Consider the following 20150-nt stretch of genomic DNA (forward strand, 5'->3'; position numbering starts at 1 on the left):
GAGATTCCTCACTAACTGGATCCTCCCTCCCCGGACAGCAACACTCCAGAGGTGATTATGGAATGAGAGAACAAGATGGGCAGGTGGGGCATGGTGTGGAGCAGAAACCTGGGTTGAAAAGCCCTCCAGAGGACAGGGTTTCTCCTTTCTAAATGAGTCTCTGCATGGAAGAGCAGCACCTCTCGTACCAGACACTGCCACAGCCTGCAAGTCACCAAGGGAAGGGAGAGTGGAGGATGCACATGCTCAGCGGAGCCTCCTCCTCCTCTGCCTCCTCCAGCATCCAAGCAGCAGGGAGCCCCTTGGAACTGGGGATCTACCTCTACAGTGATGCATAGTGGGGCGACCTGCCAGCAAGAGGGGATCTGACCTGCTTATTGGGGAAGGAGAGAGGACTGTGCTCACCCCAGCAATTCAATCACGACTGGATCCTGCTTCCTAAAGGCTGGAGTCCACTGGGAATCAACAGCCCAGCCGTTTTGTCCCACCAGCCAACACGGGTTTCAGCTACTGACCAAAAGGGACACCAGGAACAGTCACAGACATCTCAGAGGCTCTGGAGGGGCAGGAGCACAGAGACTCAACTATACAGGGTGCAAAGAGTCCAGAGCCAGAAAGCAGCGCCCTGGGGAGAAGCTGAAGGCAGCTGTTACGTTGTGCATGGGCTGCTCATCTGGCTGGTGGCTGGGAAAGGACAGGGTGAGCCAGCGTGACATTCAGGGAGTCATTGTGCTGCACCAGGGACGTGTGCTTGTAGTGCAAGACCAGGTCCTTGAGGGAGGCGTAGAGGTTGTAGGGTTCAGCGAACCCGTAGCCTGTGGCTGTTTTGTAGATCACACAGTGTTTGGTGTCACCGTCCACCCTGCCAGGGACGGAAAGGACACGGGTCAGCAGTGGGACAGGGACAGCAGAGCACAAGCAGGCATCACCAGAGCAGCCCAATGACACATCTGGGCCACCTCGGGAGCCCAGCTTGATGCTTCCACCAGCTCCAGCATCTGTCGAGCTGGAATGCGGGAGCAGAGCCCACGCCAGCCCCATCCCAGCACATGGAGATACTCACACCACGGAGCAGGCGTAGCATCCCTTCTGGCTGCTCTCGCGGATCAGGAAGGTGCCGTCCCGCTTGCCACAAAGCATCTCTTCTGCCTGCAAACGGTTGATCTTCCCCACGTACCACGTTCGCTCCTCGTGGTGGGGCAGCTCCTCCTCATCATCCATCATGGAGTACTGGCTGCAGTTGAGCACAGGGAGGGGCAGACCCCCTCAGTTTGGGCACGTGGCCCCCACAGCTCCCCTCCCACTGCTAGATGCCAGCACCCCTTCCGGCAGGAAAGATGCTCTCAGCTCCCAGGTAGGGAGATGGGATCAGCCCCAGCATACACACACCCCCCCACCCCCCCCATACAGAATCATAGGATCAACCAGGCTGGAAAAGACCTTCAAGATCATCAAGTCCAACCTTTACCCCAGCACTGCCAAATCCACCACTAAACCCTGCCACTGAGGGCCTCATCTACACGTTCTCTGCAACACCCCCAGGGCTGCTGATCCCAGCACAAGGCGCACAGGAACACTCACTCCTCCGTCTCGTTCTTGATACCCAGCCACTCGTTGATTTTCTTCTGCCGGGCACCCTTCTGCGTCAGCCACCTGGGGAAGGAGAGGCAGAGCTCAGCGTGCCCAGGCCAGACGCCACTGGAGCAGCCATCACCAGAGGGCAGCAGCCGTGCCCGAGGCCGCCGCTGCAGGGTTCATTCCTGCACGCAGCAGCCCACAAGCTGGTCTGACAAGCCCCAAAGCCCTCAAGGAGGCAGCCAGATGGCTGGGGGGGGAGCAGGGCCCCACTCCCAGCCCTCCACGGGGGCAGGAGCTACGTACACCAAATACTGGTCCCGCAGTTTGCGCAGCTGCATGAGGTCTGGCTTGAGGCTGTTCATGCGCTTGTCGATCTCCCGGTTCTCCGAGGCTTGTTTCTTCAGGTCCTGCTCCAGCTTCATCTTGCTGTCATGGATTTCCGTGATGCGGGACTTGAGTTTCTCCGAGTTCATGAGGATCCTGGGAGAAAGAGGAGGGGGGAAGGAGGCTGTGAGCCAGGGTGGGGGAGGCGGAGGAGGCAGCCTGCCAGCTCCAGCACACAGCACACTGCTGGAGAGACAAGGGCTCTGCGTGCCTCAGCTCTGTGCTGGGCCAGGAGGAGCTTCCAGCCCTGCAGAGCCCTTCCCCAGGCAGGGCAGCAGCACCCCCTGTCCTCACCGTTGCACCTCCTTCTCATTGCCCTCCCGCCGGAAGCGCTCGATGTACTCCTTGCTGCATTTCTCCTGCGTCTGACACTGCTCCTCAAAGATCTTGATTGTCTCGTTGAAGGCCTCAATTGCAGTCCTCTTCATCTGCAGCTCCTGAGGAGAAGGGAGGGGAGAGCTGAGGACAGGGGAGCACTGGGGCATGTTCTGCCCGTTCGCATCCTCTCTTTCCCCCTCCCCAAAGAAGCACTGTCCTCGCTGCAGCCAAAGTATCTCCCTCTTCAAAGCCCACTCTCAAGTCCAGCAGCAAAGTGAGGCAGGGGATGCCCAACCCCTGCTCCCCTCCGTGCCCAGCAGTGGCCATCAAGATGTCAGGGCAGCCCAGGGGGAAGGCAGTGCCTGTGTACCTGGGACGTGCGCGTGTACTCCTCATACAGCAGGTCGTACTCCCAGCTCTTGTCCTGGTACTGCTGGTGATAGACCTTCAGCTGCTCCCCGACGGCTTCCACGCTGTCCTCCTTCACCACTTGGTCCTGCCATACACAGAGCCTCCCTCAGGGCCTGCTCCTGCCCTACAGCAGCCCCTCTGCGAGGCAGCTGGTCCCACAAAACCCCACCAGTCCTGCAGGCTGGCTGTCACCCCACACAGCAACATCCCAGCATGGGGAAGAGGTGGGACATCGACCTTTACCAAAGGACTGGGGATGGACGAGCAAATGCCCCTGGCCAGCACTGCACAGGCCTCACCTGCTGGTACTTGGAGATGGGGTAGAGCAGCCTGGTGTCCAGCTTGGCGTTGTACTGGGCCAGTGACTCGTGCCGGTAATGGGTGATGAGCTCCACCACCGAGCCGAAGGTGAGGGGCTCCGAGAAGCCGTACTTCCCTTCCCGGTGGAAGATCTTGATCAGCTTGTTATTGCCTCCCTTCCTGCAGTGACGGGAGAGGAGAGGACACTCAGCACCACCTTCCAGCCTGACAGCTTCTCATCCAGGCTGCTGTCAGCACAGGGACCCCCCGGTGCCCTACCTGAGTGTGAGGGTGTATTCCCCCTGGATCTTGCTGGAGGCGTCGCGCACCAAGAAGGTACCATCCGGTGTGTCCCGTAGCTTCTCGTTCACCTCCTCCCTGCAAGGAATGCGATTGTTACAGCCTGTGAGATGCAACCAGAGCTCCCCTAGAGAATGCCATGGACAGGGCACCCGGGATGTGGGCTGCCAGCCATCCCCTTACCGTGAGATGTCACCCCAGTACCACTCGGCGTCCTGCAAAGACACGCTGTTCCCGTTGGCCAAGCTGGCTGCGCTGGGCTTTGGCTTAGGGGGTTTTGGAGGCAAGGCTGTAAGAGAAGGAGGAGGGAAGCGGGGCGAGCCCAAGTTCCAGCTGCCCACAGGCAATCCCTTGGAGCACTGAGTCTGCCTCCCTGCTGTGACTATCCTGGGAAGCCCCCTTGGCCACCACACTGCGGGGAGCTGCTCCAGGCACATCCACAGCAGCAGATGAATGCCTCGAGGTGGGCTCCAGAAATGCCCTCAGCAACCCGCTCACGGGGGGCAGAGACTCCACATCCCCAGAGCACAAACCCCAGCGCTTTAGGCCCCGAGGAATGGGCATCTCAGTACCTGGAGGCAACTGTTCTGGCTCCAGCTCCTTCGTCGGCAGAAGCATCTCCAAAAACAGGACGGAGAAGTCAGGGCTCAGCTCTGGGCTGCAGGGAGAGAGGAGCCAAGTAGGAGGAGCAGTTCTGGGGTGGGGGGAAACCTGGCACTGCTCCCGTGCTCCCTGGGCAAAGGGGCAGGCGGTTCATCCCAGCTGCCAGACCCCAGGCTGACACAGAGGCAAGGCTCTGCCCTGGCTTTGAGTCCCACCTCTGTGTGCTGCCAGGAGTTTAATCCCCCGTGCAGCGAGGCAGGGGCTGCGGGCAGACCTCCTCTCCCAGCCTGGACTCCGGGTCCTGCCAGGCACAGAGGCTGGAACCCAAAAGCCTCACGTACCTGGCCCCAGGCAGCCGGAGGAGAAGGGGGCCGAAGATCTCTCCCAGGGCCCGAGGGTGGAGGCTGTTGCTCTCGGCCTGCTGCGATACCTTCCCCAGATGCCGGAGCAGGAACTGCAGGGTGAGCGTGTTCTGGAGCGGGACCGCAGGCGACTCCAGGGCCAGCAGCAGCTGCTTCCGGCAATTCTCCGGCTGGGGAACCTCTGGGGAAGAGAACCAGACCCGATGGAAGAGTGGGGACAGGCAGCACCGCTCCGCGCTCCAGCTGCGGCACTGCGGGAGTGCCGTCAGCAGCAGGGGTCATGTCCCATAGGGACAGGACTTGCTTTAATACCCCAAACACATCCACCCCACACAGGCACCCATTCCCGAGTGATCCATCCCACACAGCCACCCATTCCCCAGTGATCCATCCTACACAGCCACCCATTCCCCAGTGATCCATCCTACACAGCCACCCATTCCCCAGTGAGCCACCCCACACGGCCACCCATTCCCCAGTGAGCCACCCCACACAGCCACCCATTCCCAAGTGATCCATCCCACACAGCCACCCATTCCCCAGTGATCCACCCCACACAGCCACCCATTCCCGAGTGATCCATCCTACACAGCCACCCATTCCCGAGTGATCCACCCCACACAGGCACCCATTCCCGAGTGATCCACCCCACACAGCCACCCATTCCCGAGTGATCCACCCCACACAGCCACCCATTCCCGAGTGATCCACCCCACACAGCCACCCATTCCTGAGTGATCCATCCCACACAGCCACCCATTCCCGAGTGAACCATCCCACACAGCCACCCATTCCCAAGCGATCCACCCCACACAGGCACCCTTTCCCGAGTGATCCATCCCACACAGCCACCCATTCCCCAGATATCCACCCCACACAGCCACCCATTCCCGAGTGATCCATCCCACACAGCCACCCATTCCCCAGATATCCACCCCACACAGCCACCCATTCCCAAGTGATCCATCCCACACAGCCACCCATTCCCAAGCGATCCATCCCACACAGCCACCCATTCCCAAGCGATCCATCCCACACAGCCACCCACTGCCAAGTGATCCATCCCACACAGCCCCCCATTCCCAAGCGATCCACCCCACACAATCACCCACTCCCCAGTGATCCACCCCACACAGGCATCCATTCCCGAGTGATCCACCCCACAGAGCCCCCCATTCCCAAGCAATCCACCCCACACAGCCACCCATTCCAAATGCAGCCAGGGGAGGCCCTTACCCTGCAGGATGCGCAGGATGTCTCCGTGCACGGCCACTGGCACCACGGGGGAGGGCAGGTCCTGCAGGTACCTCCGCACCGCCTCACACAAGGAGTGCACGTCCAAGGGCTCCAGGTCGCCCAGGGTCCAATCTGCCAGGGTACAGAAGTGCCATGGTGATGGGTGCAGCTCCCGGCCCCCACCCTGGACACCATCGCACCCCATCCAAGCACCTATCACAGGACAGGGCAGCCAACAGGAGGAGGATGCCTGGAAGTGATACCTGCACCCCAAAACCAACCTGCCTCTGGGAACCCAGGCAGGTTCTCCCCCCCCAGGATGGGGTAGAGCTCATTTTGGGTGCCCACCCTCTTTGCCCTCAGCCATGCTGCAGTAATCCTGGGCACCAGGTGGGTTAGGGTTAGGAGCTTTGTTCGCTGCTGCTGGTCGAGGCCAGCACCGCCTGACCAGCCCCACACTGACCCCAGTGGGGAAAACAGCTCCCTCAAACCGAGCCATCCCATGTCGGGACGGCAACAAAGCCTGTCCCAAAAGCAGCACAGCCAGAGCTGCCGGCACCATGCAGCTGGGGTTTGCAAGAACGTCTGTGGAAGGGGACAAGCCAGCACAGTGCTGGATGAGGCCCAAGCTCAGCCAAGCGGCAGACAGCTCCGGAGGCTCCCCGGTACAGCCATCGGCTGCCGGCAGAGCGGAGCCACGGCTCCAGCCCCCAAACTGAGCTCAAAGTCCCCCCCTCCCCGCTTCTGAGTGCTGTGACAGAGGCAGAGCAGTCTCCGGCAGCCCATCAACAGAGCAGGGCGCCTGAAGAGAGCAGGATACAAGCACAAGGGTTCACCAGCACCACGTCCCCCCTTTGCTCCAGGAATGTCCTGTCCCCCCCTTCCCCTGGGGATGTGTGGGGCCAGCCCCCCCGGCAGCATGCTGGGAGTCAGGAACTGCCTGGCCTGGCTTGCATTACTGCTGGCGCTGGCTCAGGCACTAATCTCCTCCATCTGAGCGCCTTCGCCTCCTCCCCGCGCCGAGCTGGTTCTTACCGGTTCTCAGCGCTTGCCTCAGTTCGGAGCCAGATGTCCTGTACAGCATCTCGCTGTCTATCCCTGTGGAAGCGGGGACACGGCGCTCAGCTGCCAGCACCGCCTGAACCAGGCCTGGAGGGGGTCCAGGCCAACCTCCTGCAGCCCCCTTGGCCCCCAGGACTCCCCATTCAGTGTCCTTGTTTCTCCCCCCCCCGTGGCATAGACACAGGCTGGAAGTGATTCCCAAACCCCAGCACCCATCCAGGGCATGCAGACCCAGCACCCGCACCCCAGGCCCCTATGCAGGAGGGCGCAGTGGGATCAAGCTTGGCTCTAGGGAACCTCCCCTTCTGCAGGCAGCTGAGCCCTGCACATCCCATGGGGCTTTTAAAGACAACCGCCCCCCGTTCTGCCCTCCCTGCGGGGCTCAGGGGTACCAACATCCCCCCTTACCTTTCTTCTCAATAGCTTCCACCAGCTTCACCAGCAGTGGGGGTGCGAGCTCGGGAGGGCTGAACTGCTCCTGCAATTCCAGGAGAGGAGACCCTGCGAAGAGAGAGGGAGAAAGGGGTCAGCCCCAGCTCAGCCCCCAGCAGAGCCCGGCCAGGGCACAACCACCTCACCCTTAACAGCTGAATCCAAGAGTGAGGAAAGCCGTGGCCCCTGCAGCAGGGCTGCAGCCCCTGCAAACACTGCACAGGGGCTGGGGGAGCCTGGGAGCTGGCTCACAACAAGCCTGGCCTTGCTCCAAGCCCCTAATGGGGTGTGCACAGGGGATCCCTCTCGCTCCTGCAGAGCACAGGAGGCAGAGCCTGGGGGTAGCAGAGCTCCTGGAGCCCAGGCTGGGGTCGGTGCCTGCCCAGCACAGGGCTGGCAGAGGAGCAGGGCCAGGGAGCTGGCTCCTGGGGCTGAGCTGTGCTTAATCCAGCGATTCAGACAGAACTCCATGTCAGCAAATTCCTGCTCTTGACTGCTCGTTTAACATGGAAACCAGCCCTCGGCCTCCCTCTGCCCGGGAGCCCACAGCCTCCAGCAAGCTGCAACAGGACACGGCACGGCACTGGGGTTCCTCTGCTCCCAGAGGGAGGATTTACAGCCCTGCAGCGGGTGGCATTTCGCTCCAGAGGAGCCGAAGGTCCCAGCTCTGGGCTCCCCAGTGCTGGAGGGTGATGCATGCCGGGGCAAGAGCACGCAGGCCCGGCCAGGCAGCTGCCAGTAGGATCCCTGCTGAAGGACGAGCGGTGCCAGGCCCTGTCTTGCATCCAGCTGAGCACCAGCCGGTGCGGGAGGCTCCTCCGGGACCCCCACGGTCAGTGCAGACACCGGACACGCTCCATTCTGGGGATGCAGAGCCAAAAGGCTGCTCCCCGTTGCGAAACACAGCTCTGTTGTCATGGATCTGACCTGAACTCGCCCGGTGTGGTCTTACCATGAGGCACAGCGAGCTGAAACCCCACACTGGCCCGAGCCTCCTGCACCCACAGCCTCACAGCGAGACAAAGCAGCCACAGAAAGGGGAGCACCCAGTTCTGTCTAAGCCTGTGCTGTTGGAGCAGGGGGGGGAGCAAACCCCAACGGGAAGGAGCCCCTGGCCATGGGAAGGGGCCCAGCGTGGTGCTGAAGACCCAGGCAAGCTTCCAGGCTGGCAGCTCCGAGCCTGACCCTTGGGAAGGGCTGAAGGGAGAGTAAACAGTGGGGCTGCCCACGTGGCCCGGCCGGGAATGTGCTGCTTCAGCAGGCAGCAGCTTGCCTTTGCCTTTGCCTGCTCCTGCTCTGCCCAGCAGCAGCTCCCGAGCCCGCGGGGCCGCGCTGCCCTGCACAAGGCTGCTCAGAGCAGGGCCGGGGCAGCTGCGGAAATAGCAGCGAGCCGCATGTTCCGCTCGGCTCCTCCTCATGGAAGGCAAACAGCGGCAGCTCGTAAATCCACCGCTGGAACACGCCGGGGCTCCTTGTACCCCCAGGCGGGGGGGGGGGGGGACGGAGGTGGTGCTGGCCCTGCTCCACGTGTGACACTGGGAGGGGGGTAAGGGATTCCTGTCAGCCAGGCTGAGGGGAACAGGGCAGAAACCCCAGCAGCTCTGAGCTTTGTGGGGCATCCCTGCACCTCCCAAAGCGCAGCCCGCAAGGAAGTAACACGGGTTTGGCTCCAATGCAGTTTCTCAGTTGCAAAAACACATCTCCCCAGCAGCATCGTAGCAGCCTGCACTGGAAAATAGCCCTTGGGTGTTTGAATTGCCACTCTGCAGGTCCCTGCTGTGCCCCAAATGGAGGCTGGCTGGGGAGGGGGATGCACCCACAGGTGCTGGCACCCTCCTCATGAACCCTTGTACCTGACCCTCACTGTGCTCCATCCCCAGGCAGGATGCAGACTGGCTGACTTTGGGTTTCTTTCCTAACTGCATCTTTTCTGTGTGTCAGGAGCTTTGGAACGCACCTTCTTTCACAGCCCTGCACGGGTCAGCAGCTCTGACCATCCAGACACACCTCTGCCAAGCCTTGCTCGAGGAGGAGGAGGAGGAGAGGGAGTCCACAAAGGCTTAAATCCAGCCCCCGAGGGAGCACAGGGCTGGATGCAGACAAGGCCAACGCATCCCCTGCAGAGCACATCCCAGGCTCCCAAGAGGAGCAGCTTTCTGCGGGGTGACTCAGGTCAGCAGCTCTCGCTGCCAGCCCAAAGGCACTGCCTGACCACATTCCCAGCCCACGGAGCTGTTTCCACCCCTCTGGCTCCAGGAGCAGGAGCACGGGAGGCAGCTGTGGGGAGCTGCACCAGCCCCGCCACCCTGGTTTATGGGATGGGGGCTTCTTTCCATTCCTTAAGACCCCAGGGGTATTTCCCACAGCTAGAAGCAGCTGATGGGATTAACCATGGCTTTTGGACAGAGGATGGGAAGGACATAGGACTGCCAGCCAGGAGTGTGCTCTGATGCCCACCAGCTCCTGCTGCCCCTAGTCCTCCTGAGTGCATCACGCAAGGTCTTCTGCAAGGCACGGGGAGGCAAAGGGTGGCTGTCACCCCTCTGGGCCACCTCAGAGCCCCTGCCACAGGGTTTATGTTCAATAGGCAGCGGGCAGGCAGCTGCTGGAGCTCCACAGGCAGTGCCGGGCTATGGCAGCATTCCCAGCTCCCGGACCAGGTCCATGCCAAGCCCAGCGCCGGCTGGGAAGCAGCTGCAGGATGGCCCACGTCCTGCCCGAGGGTGGCTGCCTGGCCCCAGGGAGAGCTCTGCATCCTCAGGGAGGGATGGGTGCCAGGCAGACAAGCCATTAGCTCCAGTTCTCGGAAGGACTCTTTTAGACCCTGACTTTTCTCCTCTTGCCCAGAGACAAGCAATTGTGTGTCTCAGCAGGGCTGAGCGGCTCTTAGCAGGGAGCAATGGTGCTCCAGAGGCTGAGAGGTCGCTGGGAAGAGGTCAGGGCTTATTCCTAAAGAGAGGGAGAGGGGTAAAACCCTCAGCAGAGCAGGGGGAGGGACCAAGGACCCCAGGGATCCTGGCTAAGCTGCATGCCAGAGAGGGAGAAAGATCTTGGAGAGGCAGGAGTGGGACAAGGCTCAACCCAAGAAGTTCTGCTGAGCAGATTGATAAGCTGGAGGAACAATGTGCTCTTCTCTTGGCCAGGTCTGAATGTGAGCCCTGTCCTGGCTTCATCTGGGGTAGAGTCAATTTTCCTCCTAGTAGCTGGTGCGGTGCTGTGCTGTGGCTTTAGGCTGACAATAACGGTGATAACACACTGGTATTTCAGTTGTTAAGTAGTGCTTATCCTAAGTCAAGGACTTTTCAGTTTCTCATACTCTGCTAGTGAGGAGGGGAACAAGAAGCTGGGAAAAAGCACAGGCAAGACACCTGACCTGAACTAGCCAAAGGGATATTCCATAACCAGTATGCCCAGTATAGAAACTGGGGGAAGTTGGTTGGAAGGGGCCAATCATTGCCTGGGGACAAGCTGGCCATCTGTCAGTGGAGTGGTGAGCAACTGTAGTGCGCATCACTTGTTTTCCTTAAGTTATTCCTCTCTTTTTGTTATCTCCCTTTCCATTATTATTATATTTGACTTGATTTCAATTATTAAACTGTTCTTATCTCAACCCACGGATTTTACCATTTCCCCCCCCCCACTTCTCCTCCCCATCCCACTGGGATCAGGGAAGGAGCGAGTGGCTCCGTGGCACTTAGTTGCTGGCTGGAGTTAAACCACAACCGCAGCCACCACGATGGGGCAATCAACCCAGTGCTGCCCAGCAGAGCCTCTCGCAGCCCCTCAGCCACCACGTGCCAGGAGCAGAGGAGGGTGGGAGCACGCAGCAGGGCTTACCTTGCTCCAGAGCTTCGGGGAGGCGGCAGCCGCTGGCGCCCGGCGTGGCGGGCAGAGGCCTCTGCACTCGGGGCCGGTGCGAGGGCACCGAGATCTTCACCGGCCCCACATACTCCACGTACGTGCCCGGGAAGTCGCCCTTCTGCTTGGTCCGCTCGTTGACACCCAGGATCCATCCGATCTGATTGGGGGTCTGCTCATCGCCGTCTTTGAAGCCCAAGGCTTGCAGGGCCCCCTTGCTCACCACCAGGATGTCCCCAGGCAGCAGATCAATGTCCTCCTCGCGCTCCTTGCGGTAGGGGTAGAGCGCACGGTACTGGAACCCATCGGTGCTGCCCATTCTCTCTGCTGCGGGGAGAAGGGCTCCAGACGGTGAGGCAGCAGGTTTCTGGTGGCAGAGGAGGGATTTCAAAGGCAGGTCTCCCCCATCAGCACTCTTAATGTCTTTGCATGAACCAGCACCCCAGGAGCGTGGTCCGGGTGTCCCAGTGTGCTTAAGTGCAGCCCCTTTTCCTTAGCTTGAAGCCACGATTCAACCAAATGATGGAGCAAAGGGAGAAGGAGACAAACATAATCCAGCAGTCGCGAGCGGGCATGCAGCAAAGAAACAGGAGATCAGGGTCTGCTTCACCAAAAAAGAAGCAGGTTTCTTGGAGTCCCAGGGGCAAAAGCACAGTGGGCTTCCAGCCCAGAACAGCGTAGGGCGCTACGTCTGCCTTCCCAGGGCCTGCAAAGAGAAGACAACTTGTTAATGCAAAGCCAGACACCTCTCACCTTCCTGAGACACCACCATTCAAATGAGGGGTTCATCTGAGCACCTGAGAGAGGCAGGACTCGTTTCTTTCCTCCCTACCAGCTGATGCTGAGCCCTGGATCCAACTGGGACATGCTAATACCAGTTTAGACTCCCAAAAGCAGGATTGGAGCCAGCAGCTGCAAGCAGGAATGCCACCTCCTCTCTGCCACAGTCAGGCACCAGCTCTGCATCTTAAGGAGGTTCACTCCTGCTTCTGCAGCTTACCCTCCTCATAGCACTTATGCAAACATGAAGACAGCAAGTGGGACAAACCAGCCCTTATGCAGGAACTTGCATGCAGAAAAGAGTCACCCTGCAAGCCCCAGTTGGGAGGCTCTGAACAAACAGATTCAACCTTCCCTGGTTCAACCGATTCCATTTCACAGCTCACCTTTACATCTCCCCATGCAATCCCCCCCGAGGCAGTCTGCTGAAGGTAGCTGCCCACAGATGGAGCTTAACCAAGCCTTCAGTGAAAGGCTTTGCCATTCCCACAGAGCAGCACTTCAAAGCTTTGCTCTGAGCAAAGCAGCAGCATCAAGTGCAGGCACGGATTCCTTCTGCAGAGATGGCCTTAAAATCATCTTGAGGAGCCTTCAAGCCTGCTTCGAGCTGCTCCTCTGCCTTTCAGCTATTCAGAAATGGAAGAATCTGCTGCCTGCCCTGCCCAGAAATCCTCCGAAAGGCAGGAACCTGGGTTCCAACATGTTGTGGAAGAGATGGGTGAGCTGGGGCATTCCCAGCAGCCAGGCACGTCCTCTTTTTCCCATCCCCTCCCGGCCGCACAGGCCAGTTTTCCACCTCCCCCAGGCAAATCCCAGCATTCCGGGTTCCCATAGGATGGCATGCAGCCCAGGACAGGACCTACAAGGAGCTGGGGCAGCCAGGGACCAGCCTGCTCAGGGACACCCAAGGCCTGCTGAAACACTGCAGGTCCTGGTAATGGCTTGGAGCTGTTTTGGCCCAGAAACCACCAAACCCAGCTCAAACTCCAGTCTCCTCTGAAAGCTGTTAGTGAGCAGGAAGGTGCTGCTCAGGGCTGTGACAGCCTCTGTGGAGGGAGGTGAGGAGCAAAGGGAGGGGGGACACTCGTCCCAGCAGGATCAACGCACAACCAAGCATGGCACAGAGCCAAGGCTGGACTATGCGAGATGCACCGGCACTGGTAACCTGCAGTCCTCCAAAATAACCCTTCTTGGACCCGCAACATGTTCCAGCTCACATCAGCTACAAACCCCTCTCCTGCACGAATCTGAGACCAGTACGAGCCCTCCGAGAGGAGCCAGCTCCATGTCCCCACAGCCAGGATCTGTGGGTTCCTTCCCTTGCCAAAGAAAGGCACAAAGAGGCCGTGGCACATGAAGCCTGTGCAGCAGCCAGGGCCTGCACCGGTTGCCTGTGCTTGGGCAAGTGTCCCGGCTGTGCCACGACTGAGCAGGCGCTGCCCCTGGCAAGGGAAGACACTCGTGGCCAGGCTCTGGTGGCTGGGGAACAGGACTGAGCCTGATCCTGGTTGCTCGAGAGCTTCCCTGGAGCAACACCAGGCTTGCAGAACTCATGGAGAGACCCCGGGGAGGTTCCTGGTGTTGGCAGCGGCAGCACATCCCTGCACATCCCTGCACCATGCGAGCTCCCACCGTTCGGGGCTGGCGGCTGCGGAGAGCTCGCTGCAGAGCCCACATTCCCCCGATCCCATTTTCCCAGCCAGGAAAATATTACTTCATGATCCAGAGCATAAAGAGAGATTTATGAGCGGGCTGCCTGCCCGCCCCTCGCCCATCTGAGCGCTGCCTGTCAAGGTCCCACAGAGCCGATGGGCACTGCCTGCCTGCCAAGGGCCCGAGCGGCTGCTGGGAAAGACTCCGGCAGCTCCCAGACCCCGCGATGCACCCAGAGGCAGCAGAACCCAAAGCCCGTGGGGTCAGGGCTCCCTGGCAGGCACCTCCCCGGATTCCACCCGTGCAGCCCGGGGCCGGCTCCAGGCGCCTCAGACAAGCCAGTGCAGCTGAAGGAAGGACAAAACCTTCAGCCCTGGTGAACTTGTTCCGTGGCTTTTCAAAGCGGATCCGTGCGGAGGGCTGGGAAGCTGCTCCCGAGCACCAAGTCTCTCCAAAGAGCAGGTTCCCGCACCTTCTGCCGCACCGTGTGGCTCCAACAGCTCATAGAATCAGGGACTGGTTTGGGTTGGAAGGGACCTTAAAGCTCCTCCAGCTCCAACCCCTGCCATGGGGACCCCTTCCACTGGAGCAGCTTGCTCCAACCTGGCCTTGAACACTGCCAGGGATGGGGCAGCCACAGCTTCTCTGGGCACCCTGTGCCAGCGCCTCAGCACCCTCACAGGGAAGGATATTTCCTGTGTCTACCCTAAATCCTTCCAACCTTCTCTGTGCTGGGAAGGCAGAGACACAGCTCTGTGCCACCCTGCTCTTCACAGCCCAGTGGGTCACTGGGCACAGATGACTTCGAGCCAGCCTGGTCCTGGAGCAGCCTCACCTGCCTTCCTCAGGGGGATCAAGTGCCTGTGAATGCAGGTGAGGAACCCCCCTAGAAACCCAAATCCACACGGTTCACGCTGGCACCGACCTCTGCAGGGAAGCTCAGCAAAGCCCTGTAACAGCTCTCAGGAGGGAAGGCAGCGCCGAGAGCCCGGGACACGCACGAGCCTGTCGGCTGGAAGCACACCTCCGAGCCTGCCAAGAGATTCCAGCTGGGCCCAGCTCCAGGTTCGCTCAGCTCTCGGAGAGGAGCCTCGTGTGTCCGCGCTGGTGTGGTGAGCACTTGCTTGGGCTGCTCTGGCAATCCCAGGCACCAGCCAAGCACATACCTTTGGTAAATCTCTGTCAGCACCCAGAAACAAGCCCTCGATTCATTCCCTGCTGTCAATACTGTCTTTGTTGAATGCATGGGGTTGAAACAAAAACCACATTACGAGTCTTTTTTTGTGTGTGCCTAGCGCAGAAATAAAAGCATCTTAACGTTTTAAATGTGGTTCCTGGGCTTTTAAAGCCAGTTCCAAACGCAGTTCAAAGTGCAGCTTGACTCAAAGCGATGCTGAGCGTTCCTTTCCCTCCAGTGAGGCAAAAGAATGCATACAAATACTTAAAGGAAAATTATGCTTACACCAATCTACCCAGCTCAAAGCTTTTCAAGCTCCAGCACGGCCTCAGCGAGCACAAAACCGCCCCCCAAAGTAAGCCTTGAACTGCAAACCCCTCCACGTTAACGGGTTGCAAACAGTGAGAACAAAGCTTTCCTTTAAGAAAAGCCAGAAAATGGGATGTATGCAACGAGGGATGGGAATAGAAACGACACGGGCCCGCCTGCCATGTGCTGCCCTATGGTGACAACTGCTGCCGCACTGAGTCCTTCTGACCCACACAGCCAGGCAGCTCTGCTGGCCCCATGCCCTGGCAGTGGCAGGAGCACGCCGTGGGTCACGCTGCACCCGCATGCAGCCGAAGCAGCGAGCAGGAGCCTGGCAAAGCCTGGTTTAGACCGGGGGACAAACAGCACAGCAATTCCTGTGCTCCCGGGCAGCTTCCCAGGCCAGCTCCCTGCCTGGGAGCCTCACGAGGCTGGAGCTGCAAGCGAGGCTGTGCTGGTGGTAGCAATGGCAGGGAAGAGGCAGGGCCGTGCTGGGAGCACTGGTGGTTGCCATGGCACTGCCATCCAGCTCCTAAATGGGGAATAGTGGCAGGGAAAGCGAGTTCCATCGGGAGCTGTGCCCAAGCCAGGGCTGCTGCCCTGACAGTGACTGCACCGCAGCAGAGGCATGGGGCAGCTGAGGCCACTGTCACCTTTTTCTCCTCTTTTCTCCCCAAGAAATGCTTCTCATGCACCTGGCAGCAGAGCCTGAGGTTTAGCAGGGTCCTGGCCATGGCCACCAGCAGCCCTTTGCCACAGACAGAGAGCAGAGAGGTCTCAGCAACCTCTTCTCCTCCAAGGCTGGACAGTCCGAGAGCACCTCAGGCAAACCAAGACTTCTCACTCTGTCCAGAGGCTCCTCCTGACACAGGATTTTCCTCTTTCAGTTGAAGCTTGTCCTGTGCTCCCCACCTCAAACCTTCTCTTCCTCCCTGCAAGAGCCTTTTCCAGGCTGGCACTGAAGGGGGAAGGACCAGAACACCAACCCCACACTTCACTCCAGGCTCCCTTTCCACCAGCATCCAAGCAGCAAGAACACAAGACTCCCATTTTAAGAGCATTCCCGGGGCTGGGGTTAGGGATGTTGGACAGAAATAAACCCAGAAGCTGCATTTTGGCCACTTCCCTCAAGAATCCAGCTGAGGACATGGTAAAAAGCAACCCCCCGAGTGCTCTTGCTGCGTTATCTGCTCAAAATCACCCTCCCCCGGGGATTTGGAATCACCATGATGATTTATGAGCAGCTCTGCACAACGCAGCAATCCCATGAAGTAAGCAACAAGGCGAGGAGCACCCACGTTAGCGGGTCAGCATCATTCGGGTCCTAGTTGAGAGGGGAGACCTTCCAGCTTGAGAAAGCCACTGCCCCTGTCTCTGCTTTTTCTCTTCCATTACTCAGTTCCTTTAGCTCCAAGCTGCGGCTCCAGCTATCCCCAGAGGAATTAAAAGAGCCCTCGATATTATAAATACTCTTTCTCATTGTAAACACGGCGCAGCACTCGGAGCGAACCGCTGGCGCTCCGACACGGCTCCAAACCGGTTCCAGAAACCACTCTGCTCCTTGCCACATTCCAGCTGAGCTTTCCCTTCCAAACCCAGAGCTTTTGTCCAGCGAGACCCAACTGCGGGTAGAAATGGTTTTTCTATGTGCTTAAAACCTTGTTCTAGCAAGTGAAAACCCAAGGGGTTTGGGGCAGCGAAGGAGCACCAAAGCCTTGCTGCAAACCGCACAGCCTGAGCCTGATGTGCCCACGTCAAAGAGAGTCACCAAAGGAACCAACCCATGGTTTGGACTTTCCCACAACATGGAAGAGTCGATGACTCCAGCAGAGGCCAACCCAGCCTCGGGGACACACCAGCCCTTCGCACGGTAGGGAAGGGCGGGGGAATGGCCAGGAAAGCAGTGATTTAGGCTATATTTACTCAGCTGTCTCCATTCCCTGCTCTCACAGACAAAGTCACAGGGCCAGTTCCCCAGTGGCTCCAAGAGCTGCTCAGGAAATAAAGGCCGTGCATGAATGGGGAGGAGACGCGGCCATTCCTGCGCTGCGCTGGGCTCGGGTGCCCACAGGCACAATGCTGGGGCCACTCCAGCTCTTGCAGAGCTCATTCCAGACAGGTTCCCCCTCCTCCCGGGTTTACTTCCCATTGGGAATACCTCAGTTTGGGAAGTACGGGACCACGGGAACCTTCCTCTTCAAGGGGCTCAGAACCATCCACAGCATCCCAAGAAACACAGCTCACAAACCGCACTGGAAAACGGTGGGCTGGCCACCATCCTACAGCCAGGGATCGGGGGCAACTGTGCCCAGAGACGGCAAAGCCACAGCCACGCCAGGCTGGATTCCAGCCGAGCGGGAGCATCCCTGCACCACCCGACCTGGGCAGAACCACGGTGGGATGAGGCCACATCCAAGCCCCCGGCCCAGCCTGGATCCCTGCAGCCCCGACAGGCAGCGCTGCCCGCAGCAATGGGGGCTGCACGGGGGAACGGCACCGAGGTCCCCGCGATGGGGATGGAGGCAGCCGGAGGGGGGGACACCCAAGGAGGGGACAGGCCCAGCCCCGGCGCCTCGGGGCGGGGGGGGCAGGCCCCGGGGGGTGGCAGTGCCCCGGTAGCGGGCACCCTGCGCTGGCACCGCCGGGGGCTCTGCGAGGGCCGCCTCCCGATGAGGGGCCGCGCACCCCGCGCCGGTTCCCATCGCGCCTTCCCTCCCTCCTCCGGTCGCGGTCCCCCCGGTCCCGTCCCACCTCTCCGCCGGCCCCATCCGCCGCCGCCGCCCGGCTCCAGCCCGCTCCTGCCTCACAGCCCAGCGGCAGCCTGGGAAAGGACCCGAACGCCGCCGGAACGGCCCGAACCCGCCCCGGAAAAAGCCGAGAGGAGCTGGAGGGGAACGAACCTGCCCGAAGCCGAGGCGGCCCCGCCCCTTCCCCCGGCTGCCGAACGCGATCGGGACCACGCCCCTCGCCCGAGCTGCTCCGGAAGGAGCCGAGCGGGAGCCGGCACCAACCGGCTTTGGGCGCTGAGGGAGAGCGCGGCGGCGCCCCCTAGCGAAGGGTTGGGAGCACGGATCGGGCCCGGCACCGGGATTGCACCGGGCACGGGGCACTGCACCGGGACTGCGCCGGGCATAGCACTGCACATAGGGCATGGCACTGGGCACCGGGACTGCACCGGGCACGGGGCACGGCACCGGGACTGCACCGGGCATAGCACTGCACATAGGACATGGCACTGGGCACCGGGACTGCACCGGGCACGGGGCACGGCACCGGGACTGCATCGGGCATAGCACTGCACATAGGACATGGCACTGGGCATTGGGACTGCACCGGGCATGGGGCATGGCACCGGGACTGCACCGGGCTTGGCACTGGGCGTGAGGCACGGCACTGGGACTGCACCGGGCTTGGCACTGGGCATGAGGCACGGCACTGGGACTGCACCAGGCATAGCACTGCACATAGGGCATGGCACTGGGCACCGGGACTGCACCGGGCACGGGGCACGGCACCGGGACTGCATCGGGCATAGCACTGCACATAGGGCATGTCACTGGGCACCGGGACTGCACCGGGCACGGGGCACGGCACCGGGCACCGAGACTGCACCGGGCACGGGGCACTGCACCGGGACTGCACCGGGCATAGCACTGCACATAGGGCATGTCACTGGGCACCGGGACTGCACCGGGCACGGGGCACGGCACCGGGACTGCATCGGGCATAGCACTGCACATACGGCATGTCACTGGGCATTGGGACTGCACCGGGCATGGGGCACTGCACCGGGCACCGAGACTGCACCGGGCACAGCACTGGCACCGAGACTGCACAGGCCATGGTGAATGGCACTGGGCACGGCACCGGGCATTGGGACTGCACTGGGCTTGGGGCACAGCACCGGGCACCGAGACTGCACCGGGCATGGGGCATGGCACCGGGACTGCACCTGGCTTGGCACTGGGCGTGAGGCACGGCACTGGGACTGCACCGGGCTTGGCACTGGGCGTGAGGCACGGCATTGGGACTGCACCAGGCATAGCACTGCACATAGGGCATGGCACTGGGCATTGGGACTGCATCGGGCACGGGGCACTGCACCGGGCACCGAGACTGCACCAGCCATGGTGCACGGCAGTGGGCACAGCACTGGGCATTGGGACTGCACTGGGCTTGGGGCATGGCAGAGGGCACCGAGACTGCACCAGGCATGGGGCATGGAACCAGGACTGCATCGGGCATAGCACTGGACATAGGGCATGGCACCGGGCATTGGGACTGCACCCAGCATGGGGCACTGCACCGGGCACTGAGACTGCACCAGGCACAGCACCGGCACCAAGACTGCACAGGCCATGGTGAATGGCACCAGGCATGGCACTGGCTATTGGGACTGCACCGGGCATGGGGCACTGCACTGGCCATGGTGCACGGCACTGGGCATGGCACTGGGCATTGGGACTGCACAGGGCTTGGGGCACTGCACCGGGCACCAGGACTGCACCGGGCACGGGCCACGGCAGCGGGCACCAAGACTGCACGGGGCATGGGCACAGCACCAGGACTGCACCAGGCATAGCACTGGACATAGGACACGGCACTGTGCATTGGGACTGCACCAGATGCTGGGCATGGCACACGGTGCTGGGCACTGGAACTGCAGTAGGCACGAGCAGTGCAGTGGGCACCAGGACTGCTCCGGGCATGGGGCATACTGGGCAGCATTGCCACGGACACAAGGCACTGCATTTGGCTCTGAGGTGGGCACTGGGCACTATACCCAGCACTGGTACCCATCGTCTGGTGCCGGCAACACCAAACCCGCGCCCCTAGGCTGCAGACACGACGTCAGGGCTCATTGCAAGAAACAATTTTAATACAACATAAACCTTGTTGAAGGTAAGAGCAGAGCTGGGCGCTGTGCAGAACACACGGTCCCCTCGGCTTTCGAGACAGTTTCCATTCAGGAATTCCTTTTCCCACTATATCCATGCCACTGGTGCACAGCCAAGCCCCCTTCCCACAGTGCTGGTGTGCAGGGGGTGCCTGATGTCTCCCCACATCCCCGCTGCCTTCCCAGACCTTTGTACAGACAATAGAGGAAGAAGCAAAGGAAAGACCGAGCCGCTCTGGCTGCTCATTTGTTGGCGTTAAAGGGCACCGGTTTAAACGGGAGAAACAGGAGACGGGACCTGGCACCAACCACAGGCACACAACATAATCCAACGCGCTGCTCCAGGGTAGGGAATGTGCCCGTTGGTGGCGGCACAGGGATGCCCGATGCCCAGCACCAGCACCAGGGCAGCAAACGGCAGCACGGAGGGGGGGGAAGCTGGAACATGCACTATCAAATGGGAACGTTTATATCATAGAAAACAGTAGAA

The 20150-nt window shown here is 60.6% G+C and overlaps 1 protein-coding gene across 1 annotated transcript; it reads right to left on the minus strand.

Annotated features, from left to right (window-relative positions):
* Positions 1–557: 557 nt before the first annotated feature.
* Positions 558–17677, minus strand: PIK3R2 (phosphoinositide-3-kinase regulatory subunit 2). The gene is made up of 16 exons (XM_057400290.1): positions 17515–17677; positions 10824–11550; positions 6963–7055; positions 6528–6590; positions 5493–5624; positions 4236–4437; positions 3864–3949; positions 3475–3580; positions 3271–3369; positions 2991–3171; positions 2651–2776; positions 2257–2399; positions 1882–2058; positions 1582–1653; positions 1064–1234; positions 558–862 (listed from the first exon to the last, which is right to left on the minus strand). The coding sequence occupies exons 2-16, from the start codon at positions 11161–11163 to the stop codon at positions 670–672; spliced, it is 2184 nt and encodes a 727-aa protein (XP_057256273.1). The 5' UTR covers positions 11164–11550; positions 17515–17677; the 3' UTR covers positions 558–669.
* Positions 17678–20150: the final 2473 nt, after the last annotated feature.

Source organism: Pezoporus wallicus, unplaced genomic scaffold (genome assembly GCF_028554395.1).
Source record: "Pezoporus wallicus isolate ANWC-B61680 ecotype Strahan unplaced genomic scaffold, APGP_CSIRO_Pwel_v1 contig_10426, whole genome shotgun sequence".
Taxonomy (NCBI): Eukaryota; Metazoa; Chordata; class Aves; order Psittaciformes; family Psittacidae; genus Pezoporus; species Pezoporus wallicus.